Source organism: Vicia villosa, linkage group LG4, assembly GCF_029867415.1.
Source record: "Vicia villosa cultivar HV-30 ecotype Madison, WI linkage group LG4, Vvil1.0, whole genome shotgun sequence".
Taxonomy (NCBI): domain Eukaryota; kingdom Viridiplantae; phylum Streptophyta; class Magnoliopsida; order Fabales; family Fabaceae; genus Vicia; species Vicia villosa.
In genome coordinates this window covers 189,511,845-189,539,827 of record NC_081183.1, presented here as the reverse complement: position 1 = coordinate 189,539,827, position 27,983 = coordinate 189,511,845, and the positions used below count along the sequence as shown (strand labels likewise).

Here is a 27,983-nt window from a genome sequence, read left to right as displayed (position 1 = left end):
ATGTATCATACCACCAACCTTGAACTTTGCCTTTGATTGCCATAACTTTGTTCACTGCAGCAATTATGTCATCCTTTGCATGAACTGCATTGATCTCAGTTTTTGATTTATTGTGCCTGTAATCTCGAGCATAGTGTCCAGGTTTTCCACAAACATAACATATGCTTTTCGGACCTTTTTGACCGTCAGAGTTCTTGAACTTGTTATGTTCTTTTTTGGTCCAAGATGACTCTTCATGCCATCATGTTTCTTCTTTCCTTTGGTGGTCACAGCATTGGCCTTGAAATGACTCCCAGATTCTGATTTCTCTCTCTCCTTCGATTCCTCCTTGATTTGAAGATGTTTCTGGATTTTCTCCAAAGAGAAGTCCTCAGAACTGTGCAACAATTTCTTTCAGTAGTAATTCCACGAAGGTGGTAATTTTGCAATGATTGCACCCACTTGAAAGGTCTCGCGGATGTCTATTTTCACGAATTTTATTTTATTCACAAGGAGTTGTACAAGGTAGCGACCCTTGGTGAAACAATTTTTTTTCCAAGAGTAATGATGTTTGGCCTATTACATGTTATACCAACAGTTGCATGGTTTTATTCTACAGCATCTCATGAAGAGTTGTCATTCTCCGAATTCAAAATTCAAATCTCAAGCACTAACCAAAAATAGGAACAACAGGTCGGCCCCTAGAGAGTGCTCAAGTGTTGTCTACAAGCTGCCACTAGCGCCTCTATGCCCACGCCCTCGAACCCGGTCCCGGAGCCGTCGCCACCGGCGAGGGGTTGTTTGGTTGTGATAAGTGGCATAATGCTTGGGATCACCACATATGTCCATGTGGCACCTTATCCTTTTTGGGTCCTTTGGTGAGTTCAGTGTTTCAAGTATTTTATATGTGAGATTAGTTACAATGCATTTATTGTCATTAACTCAATTGCCTATTTTGTCATTTTGGAACAACACCCATGACAATTATTGTTCACAATTTCCAACATTTAGAACTAATGCCCACCTCTTTAAAAAATAAGTTTCTTTGGTCAGCCAACAAATCCATATTTCTAATTATCCATTCATTGTTTGACAATGTAGTTGCTAAAGAGATCTTGAATGTCCCTTTGATAGAGGACGTGTTGGTTGATGGTTTGGTTTGGAGTGCAGAGAATAATGGGACTTATAACGTCCGCTCAGGTTACCGTCTTTGGAGAAATTCGCCCATTCATCGTACTAGTTACAAAGTGGCCGGCAAGTGGGAAGAGTTGTGGAATATCATGGCTCCTCTTAGAGTTAAACACCTGTTGTGGAGGATTTGCCGTGGTTGTTTACCGTCCCGGGTTAGCCTGCGCAAACATTTTGTACAATGCCCGATGGAGTGCCCGGTTTGCGAGGACAATGAGGAAGAGGATTGGCATGTGTTTTTCGGTTGCAATACCATTATCCAATGTTGGCGGGTAGCAGGTTTGTTATCTATCATTGAGCCTCATCTTCATCATTTTAATGATGTTAAATCCCTTATTCTTGATGTTTGTAGTAAAGAAGATAGGAAGGAAGCGGGGCGGTTTGCTATGACGATAGAGGTGATTTGGAAAAACCGTAATAATATAGTGTGGAATAACGATCGAGAGGGATTCTCTAGAATGGGATTGCAAGCCTTCTTTAATTGGCAAGAGTGGTTTACCGCCCAAGATAATCAGAATAGAAGTTCGAATGCTCATACTCCTGTAAACTGGTCCCCTCCTGGTGAATGGTGGGTTAAATGTAATGTTGATGCTGGTTTCAATAAAACTTACAGGTCCACAAATAGAGGGTGGTGTTTTCGTGATGCCATGGGTAGATTCATTATGGCCGGCATTTCTTGGGATATCGGTAATTTATCGCCTTTAGAGGCGGAGGCTTTAGCCTTGAAAGAAGCGGTTCAACATGCTGTCACTTTGAACATGAACTGTGTGATCTTTGAAAGCGACTCTCAGTTGGTTAGTAAAGGTATTTATTCGTCGGTCACGGGTTCATCAGAGTTTAATTGTATTCTTCTATCTATTAAACAATTGTTAGTTTCTATTCCAAACTTTGAGGTAAAGTTTATTAAACGCCAAGCGAATATGGTTGCCGACTCTTTAGTTAAGGCGGCCAATTCATGGTCTAAGCGTAGTATCTTTAATGTAATTCCTCCTTGTATTGAAGTTCATTTGATTAATGATATGAGTTAAGTTTGATTTTGTCAAAAAAAAAAATACTAACTCAAATAATTTTTAACTTTCTATGTGGGACTATTTATAATGAATTTATTACCATTAACTCAATTACTTATTTTGTCATTTTGGAACAACACCCATGATTTCATAATTTCCAACATTTAAAACCAGTGTCCACCTCTTTAAAAAATAAGTTTCATTGGTCAGCCAACAAATCCATATTTCTAATTAGATCTAAAATACTAACTTAAATGATTTTTAATTAGGTGCTCCCCCTCCTGTGTGGAGTCCGCCAATTGAAGGGAAATTGAAATGTAATGTGGATGTGGGGTTTAACAAAGTCTTGAGTTCAACAATAGAGGGTGGTGTGTGAGAGACAATGTTGATAGTTTTATTGTTGCTGGTGTGGCTTGGGATTATGGTATCTTATCCACTATTGTTACGGAAGCCATGGCTCTGAAAGAAGCTATGCAACGTGCTATCTTGTTACAATTGTCCGATGTTATTTTTTAAAGCGACTCTCAATTAGTAGTTTAAGCTATCATCTCTAAGCACGTGGGACGATCTGAATTTAGTCTTGTTATTTAATCTATTAAGAATTTGTTGCACCTTTTTTCGAACTTTGAGGCTAGGTTCATAAAGCGCCAAGCGAATTCGGTTGCTCATACATTACTTAAGGCGGTCAATTCTTAGTCTATGCGGTACTTAATTAACGAATTGCCTCCTTGTATTGTTTGTTATTTTATTGATCAAAACTACGTTAACAAACTATTAAACTTTCTACTACTATCGTAGTAACTACACTTGATTAGTTTAAAAAACACATACCATAAAAAAATGTTGTAAAAAACATATTATTTTGTAGGATTTTTTCAAAAACGATCCATACAAGTAAAAAAAATATTTTTGTAGTAAAAAAAATATTTTTGTAATAGACTATAGGCAAATAAGTTTGTTTTCATAACTAAGCCTTGGATGGATTCTTATAGTTTCTCTCAATCCTGGCTTAATAGATTAAATCTGGAGTCAGAAATTTTAAACAGTCTGGACAAAAATAATTAATTGGACTAGACCATTCATTATTCATATGTTTTAGTTTTCACACCCTATTTTTACTAATTTTACTTCTGATTTTGTTTAAATATCGGTTATTAAATTGGAAGAATGCAAAGAAAATAGGAGTTGAGCTCGGACACGGGTGCCGAGACTCGCTGAGCTATAAGACCACCCCTGTTCCATGAACAGTTTCTCTTGTAATTTGGGTCCCGTTAATGCTCTGTTTGTTGAGCTTATGAGTGCTATCTTGGCTATGGAATCTGCTATCACCGCAATTGGTCTATGGAATCTGCTATCACCGCAATTGGTCTAATTTGTGGTCGGAAGTAATTCATAATGAGTAAAGTTGAGAAACTCATGAGTGTGTGATATAAAAAATACTTCCTACATGGTTATAATTAATAAGGCTCAACATGATGAGCTATAAATCTAACTGACTCTAATTCATACTATTAAATATAATTTTAATTTTTAAAAAATATATAATATAGTACTCCCTCTGTCCCAAAATAAGTGTCACATTTACTTTTTAGATTCATTGAATATTTAATGTATCTGGTCTCTATACAGACTAGATACATTAAATATTCAATGAACCTAAAAAGTAAATGTGACACTTATTTTGGGACGGAGGGAGTAGTCTTTAAATTTTATATTTGCTACACTTTTTTTATAAGTAACTTTACAGTTGAATAAAAGAATTAAGATACTCTAACCCGAATATAAATAATTGTTTTTTCAATCCTTTTTAAGAAATTTTATTCATTCATTTTTCTTATTTTGAAAATAAATTTGAGTAATTTTATTTATAAATTTATAAGAATTTAAAATATATTAATTTTATAAATATGTTATAGTCTTTTTTTTTACCTTAGTAAGCATTGGAGTCTTAATAAGCATTGGAGTCTTTGGAAGGAGAATGCTACATTTACTATGCTAAAGGAAGGAGAATCAAAAGTGATGAATGATACCATAAACTTTGGATACTAATTAATGGCAACTTCATGCATGGACGCCATTTGCACAAAAAGTTTGTAAGTTTAGACAGAAACAGAAACTACACACAGGCTTTGCATGGAATAAGGTGATGTGCATGAAAGCCATGTGCACAAGGTAAAACAAGTTAGCTTTGGTATCTTTTCGAGACAATAATTAAATTTGGAGGAGACAATGCAATTGTTTTGCATGGATGCAATGTGCATAAACTTTGTTACCACTTGGAGGAATCAACAAGATCAATACGACAAGTTTTGCATGCAATTATAGGTATGTATTTACCTATAAATAATGAGAAACTTGTATCAGTTTCATACACGCTCTTACTAAACACTTCACAGTTATCACTTCTTTGTAACTAGCCAAATGAAGTTTGCACATATCACGGTTCTGGCTCTGTTTTGTGTAAGTTATTATCTATTTTCTACTCATTATACATAATGTATATTTGGTTTTTGTTTGAAATCTTCATGAACTTCTTTATAAGAAAGAATGTGCGAGAAATTTTTCAACACTAATATATAAAATGTGAATTTTTTTTACAGTTGGCTTTTGTGGAAATTGGTGCAATAACATTTGGAGAAGATTATTGGAAATATGTTTGGCCAAACACTCCTGTCCCCAAGGCTTTTTCAGATCTTTTGATTCCTAGTTAGTACTAATATGAATTGCATATTATGACTTCTCATTATCATTAAATTTACCCTTTTAATTAAGAGAAAAGATATATGTACACCATTTCCAAACACTACACCGTATTTTTATACTATTCACATATTAATTTTAATTTTTTAATAATGGTATGCTTATCTTGGTTTCCGTGCCAAGCTATTTTGCTTTGTGATGATCTACGGTGTATCATACGGTGTATTGAAAATCTGGTGTAAGAATAGCAAGGCTGTTTAATTAAACTTATAATGAGACTATTTATCATGGTTTTTGAACTAATTGATATGTTGTTTCATGTGGCAGATGGAAAAACTAATAACCTGCCTATTAGAGTCGAAGAATTAAACCAATACTCGACACTTTTTTTTCAACATGACCTTTATCCGGGAAACAAAATAATATTGGGTAACACGCACTCAATTGCAAAGATGGTGGGGCTATTCACTGAGCCAATACAAGGTGTCACTGATTCCATATGGCTGAAAAATAAAGAAAGACAAAGTCTTGATGACTTTTGTAAGAGTCCAGTTGCTAAAGGAGAACACAAACATTGTGTATCATCTCTAGATTCTATGATTGATCATGTCATTTCACATTTTGGAACAACAAAGATTAAGGTCATTTCAAGTACCTTTGACATAAATCAAGACCAATATGTGGTGGAGGAAGTCAAAAAAGTTGGTGACAATGCAGTGATGTGTCATAGATTGAATTTCGAAAAAGTTGTATTCAATTGTCACCAAGTGCGTGCAACAACGGCTTACGTGGTCTCATTGGTAGCACCTTATGGAACCAAAGCGAAGGCTTTAACTGTTTGTCATCATGATACAAGAGGTATGAATCCTGAGTTGCTTTACGGAGCTCTCAAAGTTAGCCCTGGAACTGTTTCTGTTTGCCATTTCATTGGCAATAAGGCGGCTGCTTGGGTGCCTAATTATTCTGTTGATCGTCATTGTGTCATCTAGATGCTAAATGGTTATGCACATCGTTTCCAATTAAAAAATTTCACACTTAAACCATGATTGACATTTGAGGATTTTTACTGTCATGGAATCCTCATGTTCAAATTGGATTTGTGTTAAAATAATATAAGTACATAAGGAGAACTATGATGTGCAAGTATTAGATTTTATGTATTTTAAATAAAACATGTTAGTTCTAAACTAGTTAGAACCATGGTTGTATCTTTGTATGTTATCATAGTTTGATATCGATAACCGGATCATTGATGTATGGTTGGCTAGTTTGGTATCGATTCTCAAATCTTTGATGTATGTTTAAATTGCATAATGAAAAAATGTATGTTTGATATTCTATATTTTATATTAGTTCGTTTATATGTGTTGTTTTAATAGAGTATATCATTCAATATACTAGGAACATTTTGAATTTGATAAATTAAGAAACCCCCATAACCTTAATTTATCACGGACCCGAAGCGACTGATCACACCATTAACATGTGACTTCATTTCTAACTAGAACACTAGAAGGGGGTGATCGGAAAAATAGCAAGTGTACTATTTTCACCGATGTAGTAATAATAGGTTTTAACCCAAATATCGATCTCGAGGACTACGTAGAAAATACTGCTTCTTAATCTTAATTCAATTGAACAAAAACAATAGTTTGTGGAATATGGAATAAATCCGTACACATAAATAAAAGCGGAATAATAAAGTTGGTTCTTTTTACTGTAAAAGGCATGCTAGGGTGAGTGATTGCTTTGGCTTGCAACAACCCTGAATTCAGATCTCTTCAACAAGTTCATGGTATTCTATTACCAAACCTCTAGGATGTTTTCCCCTAAGTCCTTAGTGGGAAAACCTTTGGTCTTTCAACCTAATACCTAAGTCCTTAGGGAAATAAGCTGAAACCAAGCCTTTATTTTATCAAGATTTAATTGGTGATTTTAGGGTATCCCTAGTCCTAGGTGATATCTACTATAATCAAATTATGCACAAACCCTAACAACTACAGTCCTGTACTTGTTAGCCGTAGATTAATCCTTATTTGACCGATAAAGAAAACATTAAGAACATTGCATAATTTCACTGAATAACATAAACCAATGTATTGATGAAATCAAGAATTCAGAGTCATTACATAAACCAAATCAGGACCACCCCCTAACATTGGGGGGTTTAGCCTCTCATAATATTCAAGAAGCACAAAGCAAAGAATTTAGACATTACAAAGATAACTGGGAACTTTGATCTTCAATGGTGTCCACCGTTGAATCTCTCTGTCTCCGAAACCCTTGATGAAGCTATCTTCTCCTCTTTCTGGAATTCTATCGTACGGTGCAAAAAAAGTGCCTTCTCCTTGTCTCCCAAATCACTTTTAACTTCTCTAGGTTTTCAGATCCCAGTCAGAATACCAAAAATGCCCCCGGGACTTTAAAAGTATCACAACATAAAAATTACAGAATTTCTGTCCACATAGGCTGACACGGCCGTGTCACTTGACACGGACTGACCGTGTCAGTTTCTGCCACTTTTGGGGAGAATTCTTCAGCAGGTTGGACACGGTCGTGTCATCTGACACGGTCTGACCGTGTCGGCCTCTGACTTCATAATTTGGATTTGACTTCAACATCAAAGTTGTAGCCCTTTTCGTTAGCAAAATTTTGCCACCGGAACCGCGTCATTCCGAGTTACGAAGCTCCAGTTATGATCAAAATACTACACGTTTGTCACGATTTTCAACTTCTTTTACACCAACACTTGTGCAATTTCCATCTGATCCAGAATTAACCTACAACCACCAAGTAAAGAGATCAAAAGCACCTAATATACAAAGATAAATGGCACAAAAACAAAATGGACACAAAATAACTAGAACTAGATGAATCAAAGAAAAACACTTAAAAACAACCACAAAGTGTTACAAAGTATGACGATCTTATGCCGAATTTATGACGAAATTAAGTAGAAATGGTGACCGATCAGGGGGTTAAATAGACCTCCTTAAAATTTGATTGATTTAAAAAGGTCAATGTTTCAAGGGTATATTCCCCTCGACTAGTGTTGGGGACGAATCAATATGGCCCTTCCAATTAGGAGCTAGCTTTCTTTCAACAATGTTTTTTTTCTTTGTTGGCCCTTATTAGGACCCGGTCTTCATGAGTGAACTCCTAAGAGATCACCTTTTGTTGTATTTCAATTATAATTTTCTACTTTACTACGACCTTACTAGGTATGGTCCAGTCTCTTTAATTTTTAAGGAGTTCCAATTATGATATGCATTCATCGTTGTTGTACTCCCTTAGCAAGGGTGGAAAGTTAGCTCTTATGTCTCAACAGAAATGGTTGTTGTACTCTCTTAGCAAGGGTGGAAGGCTCTCCAATTTAGCTCTTATGTCTCAACGAAGATCACCATCTTTGTTTCATAGTTGATCCAAAAAGGTGTTTACCTCCTAGAAGGGTAAGGAGACCATCTTAAACTCCCATAGGATCTGGAAGAGCACTTAGAATTATTTTCCTTTTGCATTATCCAATCTTTGTTTAAAGTTTTTTGTTTCATAGTTGATCCAGAAAGGTGTTTACCTCGTAGAAGGGTTAAGAGACTATCATATACTCCCATAGGACCTCTTAGAAGGTGTTTACCTTGTAAAAGTGGCAATTGAATTCCACTAATAAAATTGACAGTGTCTATGAAAATTGTAAGACTTCACATTACTCTTGTCAATTCTCTTAATGTTGCTGCCTTTACCACTACCTTTAGAGCTGCTCTTACCTCTATCCCCCATCGAAACTTTCGAATTTTGTGAAGTCACCATATATCTTTTTTTTTTGTAGAACTTTATTCTTAAACAAATATATATTTTTTATACTTCGAGAGTTTTTCACTATTAAAATGGGCACCTAAACCATAATGGCGAGGTTTGATATTAATGAGTTATTTTGCACTGCTATTAGCTACTTACCTTGTTAGTACTGAGGAGACAAAACCTAAATAAATGGTACATCCCATAAAAAGGTCTCTCTAGACACAAAAATCTGCACACCAAACCGGTATCATCATTGTCATCATTTAGAAAAGAGAATCTCACTCATAGTTCAAATATGTTATAGTAAAAATTATACATGACAGAAAATAAAGTAGGAGGAAAAATATGTCATCTTGCTTTCTCATTTCAATTCCTCAATATTCATTCCACATATTATTATTTTTCTTAACTATTCAAAGTTATACTACACTAATATGTTGTAATCTAAGCATGTAACTATTCAAACTTATACTCCAAACACTCTTCCTCATTTTTAATTTTTGAAATAATTTGTCATTTAATTTTTGAAATTTGTTCTTCTAACTTACACTCCTACTATTGATATTAAGAGTGTCTTACATTATTCCATCTACACATGCTCCTAATAATAATTAAGATTGAATTGTTTTATGTTTTACATTCTTGTTATCTTAGAGGCTTCAAATAAAAAATTTATTTTAATTATACTATTTTTATTTTGCAGATCATATGATATCAATGAAGACTTTTTCAGACATTCGAAGATGAAGATGAAGATACATAAACATAGATGTAGATGTTTAGGTTTTTATCAAAATAATATAATATTAAAATTATTTGTATTTAAGTATAATACTAATTGTTTACAAGGTTTATAAATAAATATATTTTATATTTTATTATAATAATTATTTCTTGCAATGGTGAGGAATTGTTGGTAAAGCTATGAAACCGTTGCTGTAGCCTTTGAAGGAGTCATATAGGTATGAGCTTACTAGAACGGATTCAAAACCAGCAACGGTTGGAAACTGTTGTTATACCCTATGACAAACCGTTCTCTAAAATATACAAAACACAACGGTTTTAAGCTAGGAACTGAGAAAAACCGTTGTTGTTGGGAACCCTTAAAGCCGTTCTCTAAAGGAACCTAAAACAACGGTTATCAATAGTGTTGCTGTTTGATAAAAAACCGTTCTGAAAGGATAAGGCAACGCCTCAGTTCGGCACGGCCAAAAAACCGTTCTCATAGTCTATCGCAACGGTTTTTTAAGATTTTGCAACGGTTTTCTACCGTTTCCGTATGACAAAAATGTTGTACCATAAACTTTGGATACTACAGTTCTAATTAATGGCAACTTCATGCATGGACGCCATTTGCACAAATAGTTTGTAAGTTTAGACAGAAACTGAAACTACACAGACTTTGCATGGAATAAGGTGATGTGCATGAAAGCCATGTGCACAAGGTAAAACAAGTTAGCTTTCGTATCTTTTCGAGACAATAATTAAATTTGGAGGGGACAATGCAATAGTTTTGCATGGATGCCATGTGCATAAACTTTGTTACCACTTGGAGGAATCAACAAGATCAATACGACAAGTTTTGCATGCAATTATAGGTATGTATTTACCTATAAATAGTGAGAAACTGGTATCAGTTTCATACACACTCACTAAACTCTTCACAGTTATCACTTCTTTATAACCAGCTTAATGGAGTTTGCACGCATCACGGTTCTGGCTCTGTTTTGTGTAAGTTATCTATTTTCTACTCATTATATATAATGTATATTTGGTTTTTGTTTGAAATCTTTATGACCTTCTTTATAAAAAAGAATGTGGGAGAAATTTTTCAACACTAATACACAAAATGTGGATTTTTTTTACAGTTGGCTTTTGTGGAAATTGGTGCGATACCATTTGGAGAAGATTATTGGAAATATGTTTGGCCAAACACTCCTCTACCCAATACTTTTTCAGATCTTTTGATTCCTAGTTAGTAATATGAATTATTACCCTTTTAATGAAACTTATAATGCAATGTTGCCTCATAATAAGGCTATTTATCATGGTTTTTGAACTAATTAAAATGTTTCATATGGCAGATGGAAAAACTAATAACCTACCTATTAGAGCCGAAGAATTAAACCAATACTCGACACTTTTTTTTCAACATGACCTCTATCCTGGAAACAAAATCATATTGGGTAACACTCACTCAGTTGCAAAGATGGTGGGGCCATTCACTGAGCCAATACAAGGTATCACTGATTCCATATGGCTGGAAAATAAAAATAAACAAAGTCTTGATGACTTTTGTAAGAGCCCTACTGCTAAAGGAGAACACAAACATTGTGTATCATCTCTAGATTCTATGATTGATTATGTCATTTCACATTTTGGAACAACAAAGATTAAGGCCATTTCAAGTACCTTTGATGTTAATTACGACCAATATGTGGTGGAGGAAGTCAAAAAAGTTGGTGACAATGCAGTGATGTGTCATAGATTGAATTTTGAAAAAGTTGTATTCAATTGTCACCAAGTGCGTGCAACAACGGCTTACGTGGTCTCATTGGTAGCACCCGATGGAACCAAAGCGAAGGCTTTAACTGTTTGTCATCATGATACAAGAGGTATGAATCCTGAGTTGCTTTTTGAAGCTCTCAAAGTTGACCCTGGAACTTTTCCTATTTGCCATTTCATTGGCAATAAGGCTGCTGCTTGGGTACCTAATTATTCTGTTGACCGTCGTTGTGTCATCTAGATGCTAAATGACTATGCACATCATTTCCAATTAAAATTTTCACACTTAAACCATGCTTGAGATTTGAGGATTTTTGCTCTGATGGAAACCTCAGGTTCAAACTGGATTTGTGTTAAAATAATATAAGTACATAAGGAAAACCATGATGTGCCAGTATAAGATTTTATGTATTCTAAATAAAACATGTTAAGTAGTTAGAACTATGGTTGTATCTTTGTATGTTATGATGGTTTGGTATCGATGACCGGATCATTGACGTATGTTTGGCTAGTTTGGGTATCGATTATCAAATCGTTGATGTATGTTTGAATTCCATAATGAAAAAAAATGTATGTTTGATATTCTATATTTTATATTAGTTCGTTTACATTTGTGTTTTTAACATAATATATTTATCAAAATACTAGGAAAATTTTCAATTTGATATATTAAGAAACTCCATCCCCAAATTGTTTCCATCCACAACCCTAATTTATCACGCATTCAATTAGAGACTGATCACCATTAACATGCAACTTCGTTTCTAAATAGAACACTCGGTGCATTAAATGCAAGGACCTTGATTTCGCACAAAATGGTGAATTAAATGTAAGTGGTGGTTCTTCGAGTTAAAAATGGTGGGACCTATGTAGACAAAAATATGGAAATTATATGGTCTATAAGGGGTGTGCGTGTGTGGTCTAGCGGTGAAACGCTTGAGTCATGAGAGTGTGCTCCTCTCAAGGTCTCAGGTTCGAAACCCGATAGATACAAATATTGACCGATTTAAAATGATCCTTGTTTCAAGGATATATTCCCCTCGCCTAGTGTTGGTGATGAATATGGTCCTTCCAAAATAGAAGCTAATTCTATTTCAACATTGTTTTTTTTAAAGACTTGAAAGAGCTCTTCGACTTATTTTCCTTTTGCATTATCCAATTTTGTTGAAAGCTCTTTAGTAATATTATGTTTGTGAACTATTTTAAAGATCTTGAAACTATTATGCTCTAGTCTGACGGCTGAGGAATAGTTTCAAGCGTGTTAACGTCTAAGTTAGTAATTGCCATAAATGAGATGTGTAGAACCCTTCTTTTATGAACATTTTTCTCGAAGGATAATTGTTTACCGAACATAGCCTCACCCCCTCAATAGTAAATTAAGGATATATAAATAGAGAAAATTCAAATTCAACCTTGACAGACCTATAATCAGATCAAGTGTTTATTCAATTTGTATTGGACTTGTTGTGTATTTTGTTTGTATTGACAAGAACAGTAAAAAAAAAATTGACAAAATTTTTTCCTTTTTAGACAAGAACAGTAAATTTGATTTAATTAATTATATACATTTATCACAATCCGATAATTAATAAGCGTATTTTCCTTTTTATTAAGCTTTAATATCTCTAATTATGCCAAGGACTTGATAAAACTAAGTTATCATGAAGTGGGAAAATTTGAAACGGCCAAAAATGAGTAAAATTAGGGGTGCTCAAAACCAAACCGGTCCATTAGAAAACCGTAAAACCGAACCGAACTAAATCGAAACTGCAAAAAACTGCATTTGGTTCGGTTGTGTTTGGGCCATTTTTTAACAAACCGCACGGTTCGGTTCGGTTTGCGGTTTGTATTTTACAAACCAAACCAAATCAAACCGCATTATGCTACAACTCCCAAACTTCAATTAACTTATATCCAACCCAAACTTAAACCTATTATGCCTTAGCCTTACGATTACAAATGATTTTCTTTTCCTCACACTTAAAGTTTCAGTTTAAGTCTTCTTAAATCTCTCCTAGCGGTATTGTGTCTTCTTCTCATCTTCTTTTTAAAGTACATATTATCTCTTCTTTTCTAGTCTTTTATTTTTTAAGTTCTCTCTTTTTCATCTTATTATTTTTATTCTACTGTTTCTCTCTTGGAATTACGTTTTTAATGTTCCTCTTCTTATCCAATCTCTCATCTCTTCTACTCTTTCTTTTTCATCTTCTTTAATTTTTTATCTCCTATTTTTTTCGATTTCATTATAATTTTTTTTATATTGTTTTATGCTACTATTTTATGTTTTTTATTTCACTTTTATCTAATTTTATTTTTGTATATTAAATGGAAAGTTGTTATCCAAATATGATGAATTTTGTTGTTATTTGATAACGTATAAATAACTAAATACAAAGTTATGTTGTCATCTATATATGTATGGCTCAATAAATTTTTATAAAAAAATCGAACCAACCGAACCAATCCAAACCGCATTAGTTTGATTTGGTTCGGTTTTATTTCTAAAAGCCAACTGAACCAAACCGAACCGCACACTTTTTTCTCTTGCGATTTGCATGATTTTTTACATAAAAACCACCCAAACCGCACCGCGAACACCCCTAAGTAAAATAGTTGTTTGTAACTTTATCAGTAAAATTTTAGAATTCAAAGAAGAGATAGAAAGGAAATGTGACCGGAAGCTCACCTCATCACCATCAACCAATCCTTCTTTGCACCTTAAACCTTGAGTATCTAGGAAGAAAAATGTTGAAATTGTGTTCTTTTTAGAATATTAAAACCATGTAGTCGAAATCTCAGCTTTATTATCTCAGAATATATCTTGAATAAAACATTATGATCTCAGCATGTATCTTATAGATGATGCGGTGCCGAATTGCATCCCATGCCATATATCAAATCCACGCCTATACCAAACCGATCTCCTTAACTATCAATCATTCCCCTTCATTCAAAAGCATCCATAAACAAATAGAATAAAAATTGTTGATGAAGCTTTCATTCTACCCAATAACTCTAATACAACAATCAAGAGTTACCTCACTAAGTCGAGGTGGGATCGGCTATATGGATCTACTTACACCTTGATGTTCTATCCAAGACCATCTTTCTATCAAAATTGTTAACCTTGATATCTTTCTTAATTCCTCTTATGGTCTATCTAGGTCATCCTCTCACCCTAATTATGTGACTTCTTACCAGAATATGACTTCTTACCAAAATATACAAGTCTTCTCTCTGCATGCTCAAATCATTCGAGTCTTTTTTCGACCACCTTCTCTACTATAGGAGCTACCCCAGCGGTAGAAAATAACTCTAATAAAAACAAAAAAAAAAATAATATTCCTATATAACTGAATTCTTGAACCATGGAATCCAGCAAGAAAAAGAGACATTTCAAAAATATAGATGAGTAATCAAGCACTACCATTATGCCCAAAAAGTAGTGCAACTACTCAAGCTATAATATGTATTTCAAAAATCTTTAACATTAGCTACTCAAATCAATGCAAAACAATTAAACATATCCAAATTTTGATAGGATCATAACAATGTCATGACCTTAAAATACTTAAAACTAAGGTACAATTGACATCAATCCTCACTGATAATTTCAAACTCATATTCCTGTAAAAGCCTTCTTTGCAAGATTAGAAGATCCAGCTGGGATAACTTTCAATACATTGAACCTGACTGTTTTTGAAAGTGGCCTGTAAACATGGTAGTAGTAAATGTAAATAGGGGGCTTAAACACACTACAAATAATTTGTTGCTTCAATAATCTAAAAAAAAAACTGTTTTTCAACGAAGATCTAACCTGCATTGGCCAATAATAACATGATCTCCTTCCTTCACTCGGAAACAAGGTGAAACGTGTGCAGGGATATTAGAATGACGCTTCTCGTATCTAGTAAGAACAAATAACCAGAACAAATAGTTACACACTTATAGCACACAGATAAATCAAAACCGCTCACACTAGTAAGAAAGGGTCATGAATACCTCTGATACTTCTTGATGAAATGAAGATAATTTCTCCTAACAATGATGGTCCTATTCATCTTGGCACTATGACAGGTACCAGCTATGATACGACCACGGATTGAAACATTGCCAGTGAATGGGCACTTCTTGTCAATATAAGTTCCTGCATCAAAAACATTAGAAAAAGGCCTTCAATACAAACACAACTGATCTTATATACAAATAATAAGATAAAAGCGATGATGTGACTCAATAAAACATAAGTACATTAGATACTTAGTTCATGCTTTATAAGTAAGTGTTCAAACTTAAAAATTGAGATAAAAAAAAAAGGCTCTTCACCTAATTGCGCACCGCAGATTGGCTTTTAAAGGAAACAATTAAAACTAACATACTTAGTTGGCTAGATAACTTTTAGTTTTGTCTATGGGAGATAGCTAAAATCCCATCATTTCGCCAGAGTCGACACTCTGTCACCGTTAAAGCCACACAACATACATTAACAATTGTGGCGATCACAAAATCCACAATGAAACCACAATGAGTGATACACATTCCGAGTAACTATAATTTCTTATATACAACCCTCTTGATGTCCCTACACAGACTAATCTATCTATATATGACTCTTAGAATCACAATGTCAATCACATAAATCGCTACATTTTATCGGTGTAAACAATCACTAACAGAACACTAACATGAATATCAAAAATCACAGATAATTCTTAAATTCAGAATAAACAAACCTTCAATGGCATCCCTGGGAGTCTTAAATCCAAGTCCAACAGATTTCCAGAACCGATTCCCACCCTTACCAGGCCTCTTCCCCTTCCCAGATACCTTCGAGCTTCATAAAAAAATTTACAGATTCACAACACTGACATTGAAACAATAGCAGCATTCATATTTAAATAAATGAAAGTTTCTCGGTATTACCATAGAAACACTTTGGGTTGCTTCAAATAAGCCTTCTCAGTCTGCAAATTCAAAATCAAAAAGCAATTAGAAAATCGGAGATTTTTCACAGGCACAAAAAGAAGAGTAAGAGTTGATTTGAAGGTGACTCACTTGCTCCGCCATGGCTGGTTGATGAGGGTTTGATTCACACCGGGAAGTTTGAAGCGGCCGCACTGGGTAACCCTAACCTGAAATGACAATGCTTCTTTTAAAAAGAACAGCAAATTTTATTGAGTTTTTTTTTTCTCTTCATTATTTGGGCTTTACAATATTGGATAAGTCACACAACTTGAATTAGGTATCTTTTTCGATCTCATCTTTTCTGATACACCCCCTGACTTCAATACTATACTAAGAAAACTAATGCCTCATTTAATTACATTTTAATTTTAAGTTAATCCATGGATTAACCAATTTTTAAGGGTATAACAGTCATTATGGGTTTTAAATAATTAAAATAAAAATTAATCAAAATCATAATTACAAGGTTTGAAATATATTAATTTAGTGAGGTCAATTTACAACTTCCAATCACGTGATAATGTTTTTTCAGAAAAACTTATAATTCCAAGGCAACATGATAACCGTAAATCATACCAATGCAAACCCTTTCCAATTCTTTCATTTAATTTTAGCTGCTTTAGGGTTTCTTATTAAAACCCACAACATAATCCTCTACCACATATACCATCTGTAACCCTAATCTTTAATCTCCCCTCTCAAATCAACCATTCTCAAATCAACATCCAGTAAGTTTGTATCATGTTTGATATCCATTTAATATTTCTGTGATTTATGTTTGATTTCGATTTAATATTCGAATTTAGCAGAAAAATGATTCGAAGGATTGACTCTATCAATGACATTAACCGATTAAAAGGAAACTTGGAGATTGGTGGTTTGAATCGCTGATGCATGGAGTGTTGTTAACAATTTTTTCGACCCTCGGCGTACGTAATTTTTCACTTTTGCACCGGATCTGCAGTGAGAGCCAAATCACCATATGAGTACTTGCCGGAAACACAAAGTACAAATCCAGTCACACTCATCATGCTACAAAATCGCGCTTAGCCGCTGGAAATGTCGAATCAACTCTGAAACTGTGCGGTATCCCTTTCTTTCCTTTGAATGTCATCCATTTTAGTTTGCGGCGTATTTTCCCTTTTTTAGAGAGGAAAAATTTTGTTGTTGTGTCTGGGATATTAAAGCTATTAATGTTGATGTTGATGAGAAAGAAGTGTTGAATTTTATTTTGATTTTCATAAAAAAAATGTATTGTTTTCAGAAGAAGAGTATGGTGATGGTGGGTATAGATCTTCTCCAATTTATTGTCTTATGCTCCATAACAGCACTAAGTATGACCTTTGAATTATTTTTTGGTTTTATCTTTCTTCTCATTCATTAATATTTTCTTATTTCTTAACCATTGAATATGGAGTAGCAGGGGAAGCTGCAGACAAACGCAGCAGAAGATCCAAACACTTGGTGATGTGTTTTGCTGAAAGAGATAAACATTTCAAAGAGAGAGAACAAAGTTTATGATTAAAAAATTTTACGTTTTAGGTTTTGTGTTTTAGGTCTTTTGTTTTAGGTTTTGTTTGTTCCCACGATTGAAAAGTCAACCAAATGTTAAAAGATCTATTCTTCTTTTTTCTATGCGTGTTGGATTAGTCGTCTATTTGGGATATAGATCTACGAAATTAATTTTTTATGAAAAAGTTATGGTGAGTTAACTATTTTCTAAAATATTATGTATTTTTTTATCTGTAATAAATCTAATTTAAATCGCTCAATGACATTGGGTGTGTTCTTTCTTCTTTTAGTTTTACTAATTATATATAATCCCTTAATTGATGTACTTAGACTGTAATCAGGAATGCAGAGAAGCTATAGCTTCTCTAATTGTTGTTGCTGCAAGATTTTCTTATCTGCCTGAGTTATGCAACCTTCGACAAATATTTCAAGAGGGATATGAAAACTGTCTTCAATGTTACCTCTATCAAGAGGTCACTCTTAATTTTTTATATCATTGCAATTAAACATATTTATGTCTTACTTCTGAACTGACTTATTAAATTATTAATGGTTAGTTTTTCGTAAATTCGAATTCAAAGTCTTTTATCTTGGTGTAGAATGTACCTTTATGCAAGAGTTTTAAGTAGAGTTTTCAATATAGTGACAGATGAATTATTAAATGTCTATATAATTGAAATTTGTATCAGTTGTAAATTCATTTTTACAGAATAAATAAACATGGGAATGTGGAGGGTTTTATCAATTCCAATTCGAATCCAAAGTGTATTTTGGCCCACTTTAATTACCACATGTACTTTTCAAGAAATATCTCCATTTTCATATTTTTATTGCGTCTAATAGATTCAATGGGTCAATCACCAACTAATAGGTTCAACTTATAGGTTCAATGGGTCAATCTCTATATAAGTTGATTAACTTAACTTTTTTTGACATTATTTGATAAATTTAATTTAATCATTAGTTAGTAGCACTAATGCAATTTTCAATTTTTATTGTAATATTCTTTTGATTGTTTTATTGTTGTAGACACTTTTTCTTGAGAAAAAGGTAAAGATGTTGATTGTGAATTTTATTTGAAGCAACAATCATTTTACTTTGAGATATACCTCAGTCTTTTGCATAGTATATTTTATTTTTAGAATTTAAGAATTTCAACCAGCTTTTCATCAAAATACATGTATTCAATTACAAGAAAATTTATATCATATTAATATGTCAATCAATAATAAATAGTTTTTGGTTTATTAGAAATATTCCTTATAAAATTTTGTATATTAGTATTTTAATAACTTAATACTATATATATATATATATATATATATATATATATATATATATATATATATATATATATATATATATATATATATATATATATATATATATATATATATATATATATATATATATATATATATATATATATATATATATATATATATATATATATATATATATATATATATATATATATATATATATATATATATATATATATATATGCAAATTAAAATCTGAAGTTTTAATAATTGTAATTATAATTATAATATTTATTTAAGGAAAGAAAATATATTTATTTTTAACTATGACATTTACTATTATAATAACGTATGATACTCACAACAAATCAGAGCAATTATAATAAAATTATTAATTGATTGCTGTAATAAACTAATTCATGCCGTTCTATTTTAATATTATTTATTTATTACAAAATCACTAATTTATTTAATAAAAAATTTTTTTATATTTTATTTTATCGCAATCCTTGATTAAACTGAATCTGTTAGACAAAAGAATAGATTGATCTTATATTATTGGGTAGGTATTAGTTGTAAAATTAAAGGACCCAATAGAGGTAATCGTCTTTTTTATTGAGTTTAGGTGATAATCATTTATTTTATAGGTAAGTGTAGGTAATTATTAGTTGTATCAACAAGGCTAAATTCATTTTATAGAAAATTTTAAGAAAATGTCATTGGGAATATGTAGTTTTAGGTGATAATAATTAATCGTCTTTGTTAATATCGGCAATTATTACTGTTTTTTAAGAAATTATTCATCTACTATTATAATAACCACTATCATAATAAAAAAAATTCATGTCTACCAAAATTAATTTCATTTCCAAGTTTAAACTAATATTTTAATCCGATTTGCATGCCTTCAATTATCTTTTTCATCGTTAACTCATATTAACATGCCTTATATTTTTAATATTTGACAATATTAAAAACCGCCAGTTTTTCCGGTTCACACCGGTTCAATGGCATATCTGATCCAGGAATTGAACCAGACCGGTTACCTGGCCGATTCCCGGTCCGACCGGCCGGTCCGATCCGATTTTTAAAACACAGTTTTTATCAACAAATTAATAATAATACTATATAATAATAATAAGTACTAATAATGTGATAATAGTGTTTTTCAATTCTCTCAACCCCTAATTCATACCTCTATTTATTATTTTGCAATATTATCATTATCAACAACTAATAAATATAAATGTAGTATATTGGTTACTAAAAGGTTGATACTTAAGGAATTGTGCGTATTATTACTTACCTATTAATTATATAGGTCATTAATAACTTCCTTTCAACCCTATTCTGATTCCAACGTATGTACTCAAATGCAGAGAACAAGTCTCAAAACGAAAACAGACCTTTGGAATTCCTATATTTACACTTATTAATATATAAACTAGCCCGGGGTTAGTTCTGACATCATGTGGTTCCACCCCTTTCGGAATTGCGAAGGATTGATGATAACACGAAAATGTATCACATATTTAGCTTGATTTACATATATTATTTCCCTATTTTATCTTAATTATGTTGCTTTATGTTGGTATTATGCTGGTATTTTCGTTGTTTTAGGTTTTATGTTCGTTTTGAGGACTATTTGTGAAAAGGAAAGAAATGGAGCTAAAATCACTACTATTTGTGCCTAAAAGATGGAAAAGGGGTGCTGAAGTATGTGAGGGGTGCAAATAGGATGGACCAAGTTTGGGAGTCCAGCCCACGAAGGAGCTGAAGCTCCCACTATGAAGAAGCTGAGACGCCCGTCTAAGGGCCCAATTGCATGGAGACGCCCGTCTCCAAAGTCCAAAGGCCACGTCTCCAAGTGGGAGACGCCCGTCTCCAGTTCACAGGCACGTCTCCAAGCTCCAAGCCCACTAAGAGACGCCCGTCTCCAAAAGCACGTGGACCCCGCCACTTTCTCCATTAATTTCGTGGACAATTCCAAGTCCACTCACCCCATGATTTTCTCAACTTCTCACTATCTCCACTACTTCTCACGTGATGCTGAAAATAACTTCCATTTCCATTCACTATAAATAGAGTCTTAGCATTCATTTGAAGGCATCCAAGTTTTAGGCGCGGAAGCGCTGTTCATAGTTTTAGGCATATATTATCACTTTGTAAAAGTGGTAGTTTCTCACATTGAGGAACTACCACACCATTAGTTTTAGGCCTACAATTTATGTACTCTTGGATCACAATCTTGCCGACATTATTTCAAAGCTTCATTCAAGTTTCAAGATTTGTTTTGTTCGTAATTTAATTCAAGTTTATTTCGTCTGCTTTACTACCAGGTTTATTTATTTGCAATCATTTTAGTTTTATGTTCTTATAATATTGTTTTATCATTATTATTATAATATGGTTAGTAATTATAATTTCATGTTTAATAATTATAATTCCATGTTTAATAATTATAATTTCATGTTTGTTTCTTTAAGTATGTCTGGCTAATTTATTTAGATGTCGGTATGTAAAGTAATTTAATCGTAGGGATCCGAATTAAATTGGCTTAATTATGTTTTATTAATTATCACTTGTTTTTGGTTTGTATGTCTAATTTAATTAGTAAGTCTTAAAACCAATAGAGCGAAAGTTTGAGGGGTTAAGACGGTCAAAGGTTAAAATCAATAGAGCGAAAGTTTGAGAATCTTTAACTGGATAGTAGACATAGGACATTAGTTTTAAGGATGGCGAAAGCGTATTAAAACTAATTAGAACTTATTTATTTCCAAAAAGTGTTTTTACACCCGAGCGGGATGGCGAAAGCGTACGTTAGGGATATTAGCATGTTCCGAGTCAACAGAGCGAAAGTTTGAGATTAGGAGATTTAAGTAGATAACGACTTCATAAAACAAGCATTTTATTAATTACGTTGTTTTCAAAAAGCGTTTCTAAATCTGGTGGGATGGCGAAAGCGTACATTAAGAGTTAGGATCGTAGTCTGAATCAATAGAGCGAGAGTTTGAGAGGAGGACTTTTAAATAACATAGTTAGTAAAGATCTTTGATTTAATTAGAATCTGGCCAATGGAACTTTGGATCACCTAAGTTAGATGAAATACATACTGATATCCGTTTGTTATTATATTTTACATAGATTTAAGATTTTAGTTTCCCCATTTATAAAAAAACCCAAATATCATTAGCCTTAGCTTTACATAGTCACTTTAGATAACGGTAGGTCGATTTATAGTCCCTGTGGATTCGATATCTTTTAAAACTACACGACACGACTGTGCACTTGCAGTTATCCCGACTAATAGACACGCAAAGTCGCGATCAAGTTTTTGGCGCCGTTGCCGGGGACTATTCAAGTCGATATCGTAACTCGCTGTTACACCGTAGAGACTAAGGAATTTTTTTTTTCTTTCTTTTCATTTACTACTATGTATCACCCAAAGTTTTTCTACAACTCCCAACAACAGTATTTCGAGGGATACCAAGAATCCCATAAATCCGACCTCGAAATACTGTTGGAAAATTTCAATGCGCCACCAATTCATTCTCACCCAAATTACCTCTACAACTCCCAATCTCAACATTTCGAGGAACCACAAGAAACCTACAATCCAAACCTCGAAACATTAATTGGGGATTACAATTCGACACTAGCTTATCCTCAACCGAATTCCCTCTACAATCACCAATCGCAACATTTTGAGGAACCACAAGAATTTTATAATTCCAACCAAACTTATCCTCAACTGAATTTCCTCTACGATCACCATGCCCAATATTTCGAGGAACCACAAGAATCCTATAATTCTAACCCCGAAGCATTAATAGAGGATTTCAATGCAACGCAAACTTATCATCAACCGAATTCTCTCTACGATCACCACGCCCAACATTTCGAGGAGTCCCAAGATTATCATAAATCCAACCTCGAAATCTTAATGGAGGAATTCATTGAAGCACAAAATCTCTCTAGGCTAGAATCTATGATGACGAAGCACCTTGAGGAAACACAAAACGCAATGCTAACTCCCTTTGAAGAACCTCAAGAATCCCATAATTTTAACTTCGAAACATCAATGGAGGATCCCGACAAGACGCTAACTCACTCTAGATTAGAAGCCATGATGGAGCACTTTGTAGAGACACAAACCGTCCAAAACCAAGAGTTTATCAAACAAAGTCTTCAAAACAATGAAACCCTTAGGCAACTGACCACTATGGTTGAGTCCCTCGCGACTCACAACATGGCATTAGAAACTCAAATCTCCCAACTTGAACAAAAGTCGCTAGGACACTTACTTGAGGAGTATATGGAAACAACCATTAGTGAAGAACAAATTGAAATTCCTGAGGAGAGTGATAATGAGATTGAGGAGAGTGATTATGAGATTGAGAAGAGTGATGATATGGTTGAGAAGAGTTCTAGTGAGAAAAGAGTGGAGATTGAGAAAAATCCACCAACACCATCTGAAAGGGAGGTTGTAGAAGAGGTAGAGAGGGAAACACCTATCGTTATTCCTCTTCCCAATACCCCACCGATTTCTTTCCCGCAAAGTTTTGTGGAAGCTAAGGTAGACTCCAAATCCATAATGTATGTGAAGATATTGGAAAATATCCACACTAATGCACCCTTATTTGAAGTCTTGCATAAAAAGAGAAATTTAAACGACCATGAAACTAAGGATATCATTAGTGGTAAGAGGGTAAGGTTAACCTTTGAGGTGGTGGATAATATCACTAAGCCCGAACTTGAAAAACTCATACTTAGGATTGATCCAGAACCGCCACCACAATTTCAAAAGAATGAACCACCCCACAGAAGAAAGAAAAGAAAATGTGAGGGATATGTGAGATGGCTTGATAAATGGCCATGGAAAACGAGGTTTACTAAAAGTTCAACCGAGGAGTCATTCTCGAGAGAACCACCTTGAGTGCTTGCACTAGTAAGCCGTCGAGCTATCGACGTTAAACAAAGCGCTGCGTGGGAGGCAACCCACGAGTTTTCAGTTTAATGTTTTCCTTTTATCGTTTGAACTTGCAGATAATAAAGATATGGATCACTTGTCACGTCTCGGCCATATCTAGGCGAAAAATCTATAGACGATCATCTCAAAGATGAATGGGTCTCCACGCACATTCCTACGAGTGTTGCTGCTGGTGGTGACACCATTGATGAGCATGATAAGAGAAGATATTTCCTTCGGACGCGGAGCAGATTTGGTTGTGATAGCCCGCCGGTAGCATCCATATAGGTTCTGTCTTTTCTTCTCCACCTTGGATCGAAACATTGAGGATAATGTTTGGTTTAAGTGTGGGGGAGAAGCTTTACCGCTTTCATTTGTTGCTTTATTGTTTTCTAGTTATGTTGTCAAGTCATTATATGTGATTTTCTGTTGTTATCGAATTTCTCAAAAATTTGAAAATTTTAACCGCCAACGAAAATTTGAATTTTGACGCATGGCATACACACTCTGAAAGTATAGAGGTTGTCACATTTAGGCATTGTTAGAAAGACTTGGAGATGTCTTCAACATCGATACCGTCCTGATACCCTAAACCCCCTCATTATGTGATATCAATTTGGATGCCCATTATGCCGAGACCTTAGGATCAAGTTTTCAAAGTAGCTCTTAAGTAGTTTATATTAGCAGTCGGCACCATCTTAAGCACAAACTACGTAGGGAGTCGATGAATATAAGTGAATGATCCTGTTTTTAAATGATTTAATTGAAGAATAACCTTCTAAGTTAGGTGACCCTCACCCGGTCATTTAGCCCAACGGTTGTTAAGCCAATAAGGATTTAATAATTAGCACCCACTGTTGGTTGGCCTAGAGGTCACTGGTACTGGGCTTGGTAGGGTGGATTACGGTCCGATCCCCCACAACCGCAGTTAGGAAAGATGGGGCTTCACCATTTAAAAAACCAGAACCCCGTGCTAAAGAAAAGAAAAGGATCATAGCCGCTAACCGATTTCCCTACTATGTGCGTGTACGGATAACGGGCTTAATGTGATTGCGCTTGAATGAAAAGAGTGAAAGGAAAAACGAGAGAGATATAGGTTGAGTTATAATGGCATAATTCGAATTGGTTTGTATAAGGAGGGAGTTTTTGAACATTGTGTCGTTACGGTATCCTTGGTGTTGATATCTATTTCCTATCGATGTAACATTTGCCTAACATAAATATGATTAGGAGTCGTGTCATCCCCTTGTTTCGAATCTTGCTTAATCATTTTCTTTCACCGTATGGTTGATTGCTTGAGGACAAGCAATGGTTTAAGTGTGGGGGTATTTGATAACACGAAAATGTATCACATATTTAGCTTGATTTACATATATTATTTCCCTATTTTATCTTAATTATGTTGCTTTATGTTGGTATTATGCTGGTATTTTCATTGTTTTAGGTTTTATGTTCGTTTTGAGGACTATTTGTGAAAAGGAAAGAAATGGAGCTAAAATCACTACTATTTGTGCCTAAAAGATGGAAAAGGGGTGCTGAAGTATGTGAGGGGTGCAAATAGGATGGACCAAGTTTGGGAGTCCAGCCCACGAAGGAGCTGAAGCTCCCACTATGAAGAAGCTGAGACGCCCGTCTAAGGGCCCAATTGCATGGAGACGCCCGTCTCCAAAGTCCAAAGGCCACGTCTCCAAGTGGGAGACGCCCGTCTCCAGTTCACAGGCACGTCTCCAAGCTCCAAGCCCACTAAGAGACGTCCGTCTCCAAAAGCACGTGGACCCCGCCACTTTCTCCATTAATTTCGTGGACAATTCCAAGTCCACTCACCCCATGATTTTCTCAACTTCCCACTATCTCCACTACTTCTCACGTGATGCTGAAAATAACTTCCATTTCCATTCACTATAAATAGAGTCTTAGCATTCATTTGAAGGCATCCAAGTTTTAGGCGCGGAAGCGCTGTTCATAGTTTTAGGCATATATTATCACTTTGTAAAAGTGGTAGTTTCTCACATTGAGGAACTACCACACCATTAGTTTTAGGCCTACAATTTATGTACTCTTGGATCACAATCTTGCCGACATTATTTCAAAGCTTCATTCAAGTTTCAAGATTTGTTTTGTTCGTAATTTAATTCAAGTTTATTTCGTCTGCTTTACTACCAGGTTTATTTATTTGCAATCATTTTAGTTTTATGTTCTTATAATATTGTTTTATCATTATTATTATAATATGGTTAGTAATTATAATTTCATGTTTAATAATTATAATTCCATGTTTAATAATTATAATTTCATGTTTGTTTCTTTAAGTATGTCTGGCTAATTTATTTAGATGTCGGTATGTAAAGTAATTTAACCGTAGGGATCCGAATTAAATTGGCTTAATTATGTTTTATTAATTATCACTTGTTTTTGGTTTGTATGTCTAATTTAATTAGTAAGTCTTAAAACCAATAGAGCGAAAGTTTGAGGGGTTAAGACGGTCAAAGGTTAAAATCAATAGAGCGAAAGTTTGAGAATCTTTAACTGGATAGTAGACATAGGACATTAGTTTTAAGGATGGCGAAAGCGTATTAAAACTAATTAGAACTTATTTATTTCCAAAAAGTGTTTTTACACCCGAGCGGGATGGCGAAAGCGTACGTTAGGGATATTAGCATGTTCCGAGTCAACAGAGCGAAAGTTTGAGATTAGGAGATTTAAGTAGATAACGACTTCATAAAACAAGCATTTTATTAATTATGTTGTTTTCAAAAAGCGTTTCTAAATCTGGTGGGATGGCGAAAGCGTACATTAAGAGTTAGGATCGTAGTCTGAATCAATAGAGCGAGAGTTTGAGAGGAGGACTTTTAAATAACATAGTTAGTAAAGATCTTTGATTTAATTAGAATCTGGCCAATGGAACTTTGGATCACCTAAGTTAGATGAAATACATACTGATATCCGTTTGTTATTATATTTTACATAGATTTAAGATTTTAGTTTCCCCATTTATAAAAAAACCCAAATATCATTAGCCTTAGCTTTACATAGTCACTTTAGATAACGGTAGGTCGATTTATAGTCCCTGTGGATTCGATATCTTTTAAAACTACACGACACGACTGTGCACTTGCAGTTATCCCGACTAATAGACACGCAAAGTCGCGATCAATTGAACCGTGGTTCTCCATTAGACCAACTAACGATCGGTTAAATATATTGACTTTTAATAATTATAATTATACAGAAAATTATAGGGATGCCCAACGGGCCAACCTTTTTTTCTAACGGACCGACAAAATATTTACTTAAATTGAACAGATATTATAGATCATATGTTTTAATGGGGCGACAGAATATAGGTTTTTTAATCCATGCCCGATGGGCCGAACCTTTTTTCCTAACGGGCCGACAAAATATTTACTTAAATTGAACCGATATTATAGATCATATGTTCTAAGGGCGACAGAATATAGGTTTTTTAATCCATATATTAACTTTTTTAAGTTTTTTAAAACATTTATCTCAATTTGTTTATAATTAAAAATCAAAATTTATTTAGTCATCTATTTTTTTAGTAAAATATTTATTTTTGACTGAACGAGACTATTTAATTTATATATCTTTTATATAATTTTATTAACCATTATTATATTATATTTATTTATTATTTATAATTACATTTGCGCGAACCGTGCGAACGCACTTTATTTTTAGAATTTAAGAATTTCAACCAGCTTTTCATCAAAATACATGTATTCAATTACAAGAAAATTTATATCATATTAATATGTCAATCAATAATAAATAGTTTTTGGTTTATTAGAAATATTCCTTATAAAATTTTGTATATTAGTATTTTAATAACTTAATACTATATATATATATATATATATATATATATATATATATATATATATATATATATATATATATATATATATATATATATATATATATATATATATATATATATATGCAAATTAAAATCTGAAGTTTTAATAATTGTAATTATAATTATAATATTTATTTAAGGAAAGAAAATATATTTATTTTTAACTATGACATTTACTATTATAATAACGTATGATACTCACAACAAATCAGAGCATTTAT

The 27,983-nt window shown here is 33.6% G+C and overlaps 4 protein-coding genes across 4 annotated transcripts; 3 read left to right on the top strand and 1 right to left on the bottom strand.

The window, feature by feature from the left end:
- The first annotated feature begins 956 nt into the window (after positions 1 to 956).
- On the top strand, positions 957 to 2,553 carry LOC131598564 (uncharacterized). Its single transcript, XM_058871150.1, has 2 exons — positions 957 to 1,971; positions 2,447 to 2,553. Exons 1-2 carry the CDS (start codon positions 957 to 959, stop codon positions 2,551 to 2,553), a joined length of 1,122 nt encoding a protein of 373 aa, XP_058727133.1.
- A 1,936-nt stretch (positions 2,554 to 4,489) lies between these two features.
- Positions 4,490 to 6,217, top strand: LOC131600593 (embryonic abundant protein VF30.1-like). The gene is made up of 3 exons (XM_058872731.1): positions 4,490 to 4,637; positions 4,778 to 4,883; positions 5,205 to 6,217. The coding sequence occupies exons 1-3, from the start codon at positions 4,599 to 4,601 to the stop codon at positions 5,864 to 5,866; spliced, it is 807 nt and encodes a 268-aa protein (XP_058728714.1). The 5' UTR covers positions 4,490 to 4,598; the 3' UTR covers positions 5,867 to 6,217.
- Positions 6,218 to 10,256: 4,039 nt separating this feature from the next.
- Positions 10,257 to 11,764, top strand: LOC131600592 (embryonic abundant protein VF30.1-like). Its single transcript, XM_058872730.1, has 3 exons — positions 10,257 to 10,403; positions 10,541 to 10,646; positions 10,757 to 11,764. Exons 1-3 carry the CDS (start codon positions 10,365 to 10,367, stop codon positions 11,416 to 11,418), a joined length of 807 nt encoding a protein of 268 aa, XP_058728713.1. The 5' UTR covers positions 10,257 to 10,364; the 3' UTR covers positions 11,419 to 11,764.
- Positions 11,765 to 14,645: 2,881 nt separating this feature from the next.
- On the bottom strand, positions 14,646 to 16,349 carry LOC131600591 (small ribosomal subunit protein uS17-like). Its single transcript, XM_058872729.1, has 6 exons — positions 16,233 to 16,349; positions 16,101 to 16,141; positions 15,911 to 16,011; positions 15,180 to 15,324; positions 14,995 to 15,084; positions 14,646 to 14,887 (listed from the first exon to the last, which is right to left on the bottom strand). The coding sequence occupies exons 1-6, from the start codon at positions 16,242 to 16,244 to the stop codon at positions 14,797 to 14,799; spliced, it is 480 nt and encodes a 159-aa protein (XP_058728712.1). The 5' UTR covers positions 16,245 to 16,349; the 3' UTR covers positions 14,646 to 14,796.
- Between the last annotated feature and the right edge of the window lie 11,634 nt (positions 16,350 to 27,983).

Bases quoted from the DNA above. Each gene is read 5' to 3' on its own strand.
- LOC131600593 (XM_058872731.1), top strand. From the start codon at position 4,599: ATGAAGTTTGCACATATCACGGTTCTGGCTCTGTTTTGT. The intron at 4,638-4,777 runs GTAAGTTATTAT...TTTTTTTTACAG, and splicing joins CGGTTCTGGCTCTGTTTTGT to TTGGCTTTTGTGGAAATTGG. The intron at 4,884-5,204 runs GTTAGTACTAAT...TTCATGTGGCAG, and splicing joins TTCAGATCTTTTGATTCCTA to ATGGAAAAACTAATAACCTG.
- LOC131600591 (XM_058872729.1), bottom strand. The intron at 15,085-15,179 runs GTATTCATGACC...TGTTCTTACTAG, and splicing joins TTCATCAAGAAGTATCAGAG to ATACGAGAAGCGTCATTCTA. The intron at 14,888-14,994 runs GTTAGATCTTCG...CCATGTTTACAG, and splicing joins GTTATTATTGGCCAATGCAG to GCCACTTTCAAAAACAGTCA.
- LOC131600592 (XM_058872730.1), top strand. From the start codon at position 10,365: ATGGAGTTTGCACGCATCACGGTTCTGGCTCTGTTTTGT. The intron at 10,404-10,540 runs GTAAGTTATCTA...TTTTTTTTACAG, and splicing joins CGGTTCTGGCTCTGTTTTGT to TTGGCTTTTGTGGAAATTGG. The intron at 10,647-10,756 runs GTTAGTAATATG...TTCATATGGCAG, and splicing joins TTCAGATCTTTTGATTCCTA to ATGGAAAAACTAATAACCTA.
- LOC131598564 (XM_058871150.1), top strand. From the start codon at position 957: ATGACAATTATTGTTCACAATTTCCAACATTTAGAACTAATGCCCACC. The intron at 1,972-2,446 runs GTATTTATTCGT...ATTTTTAATTAG, and splicing joins CTCTCAGTTGGTTAGTAAAG to GTGCTCCCCCTCCTGTGTGG.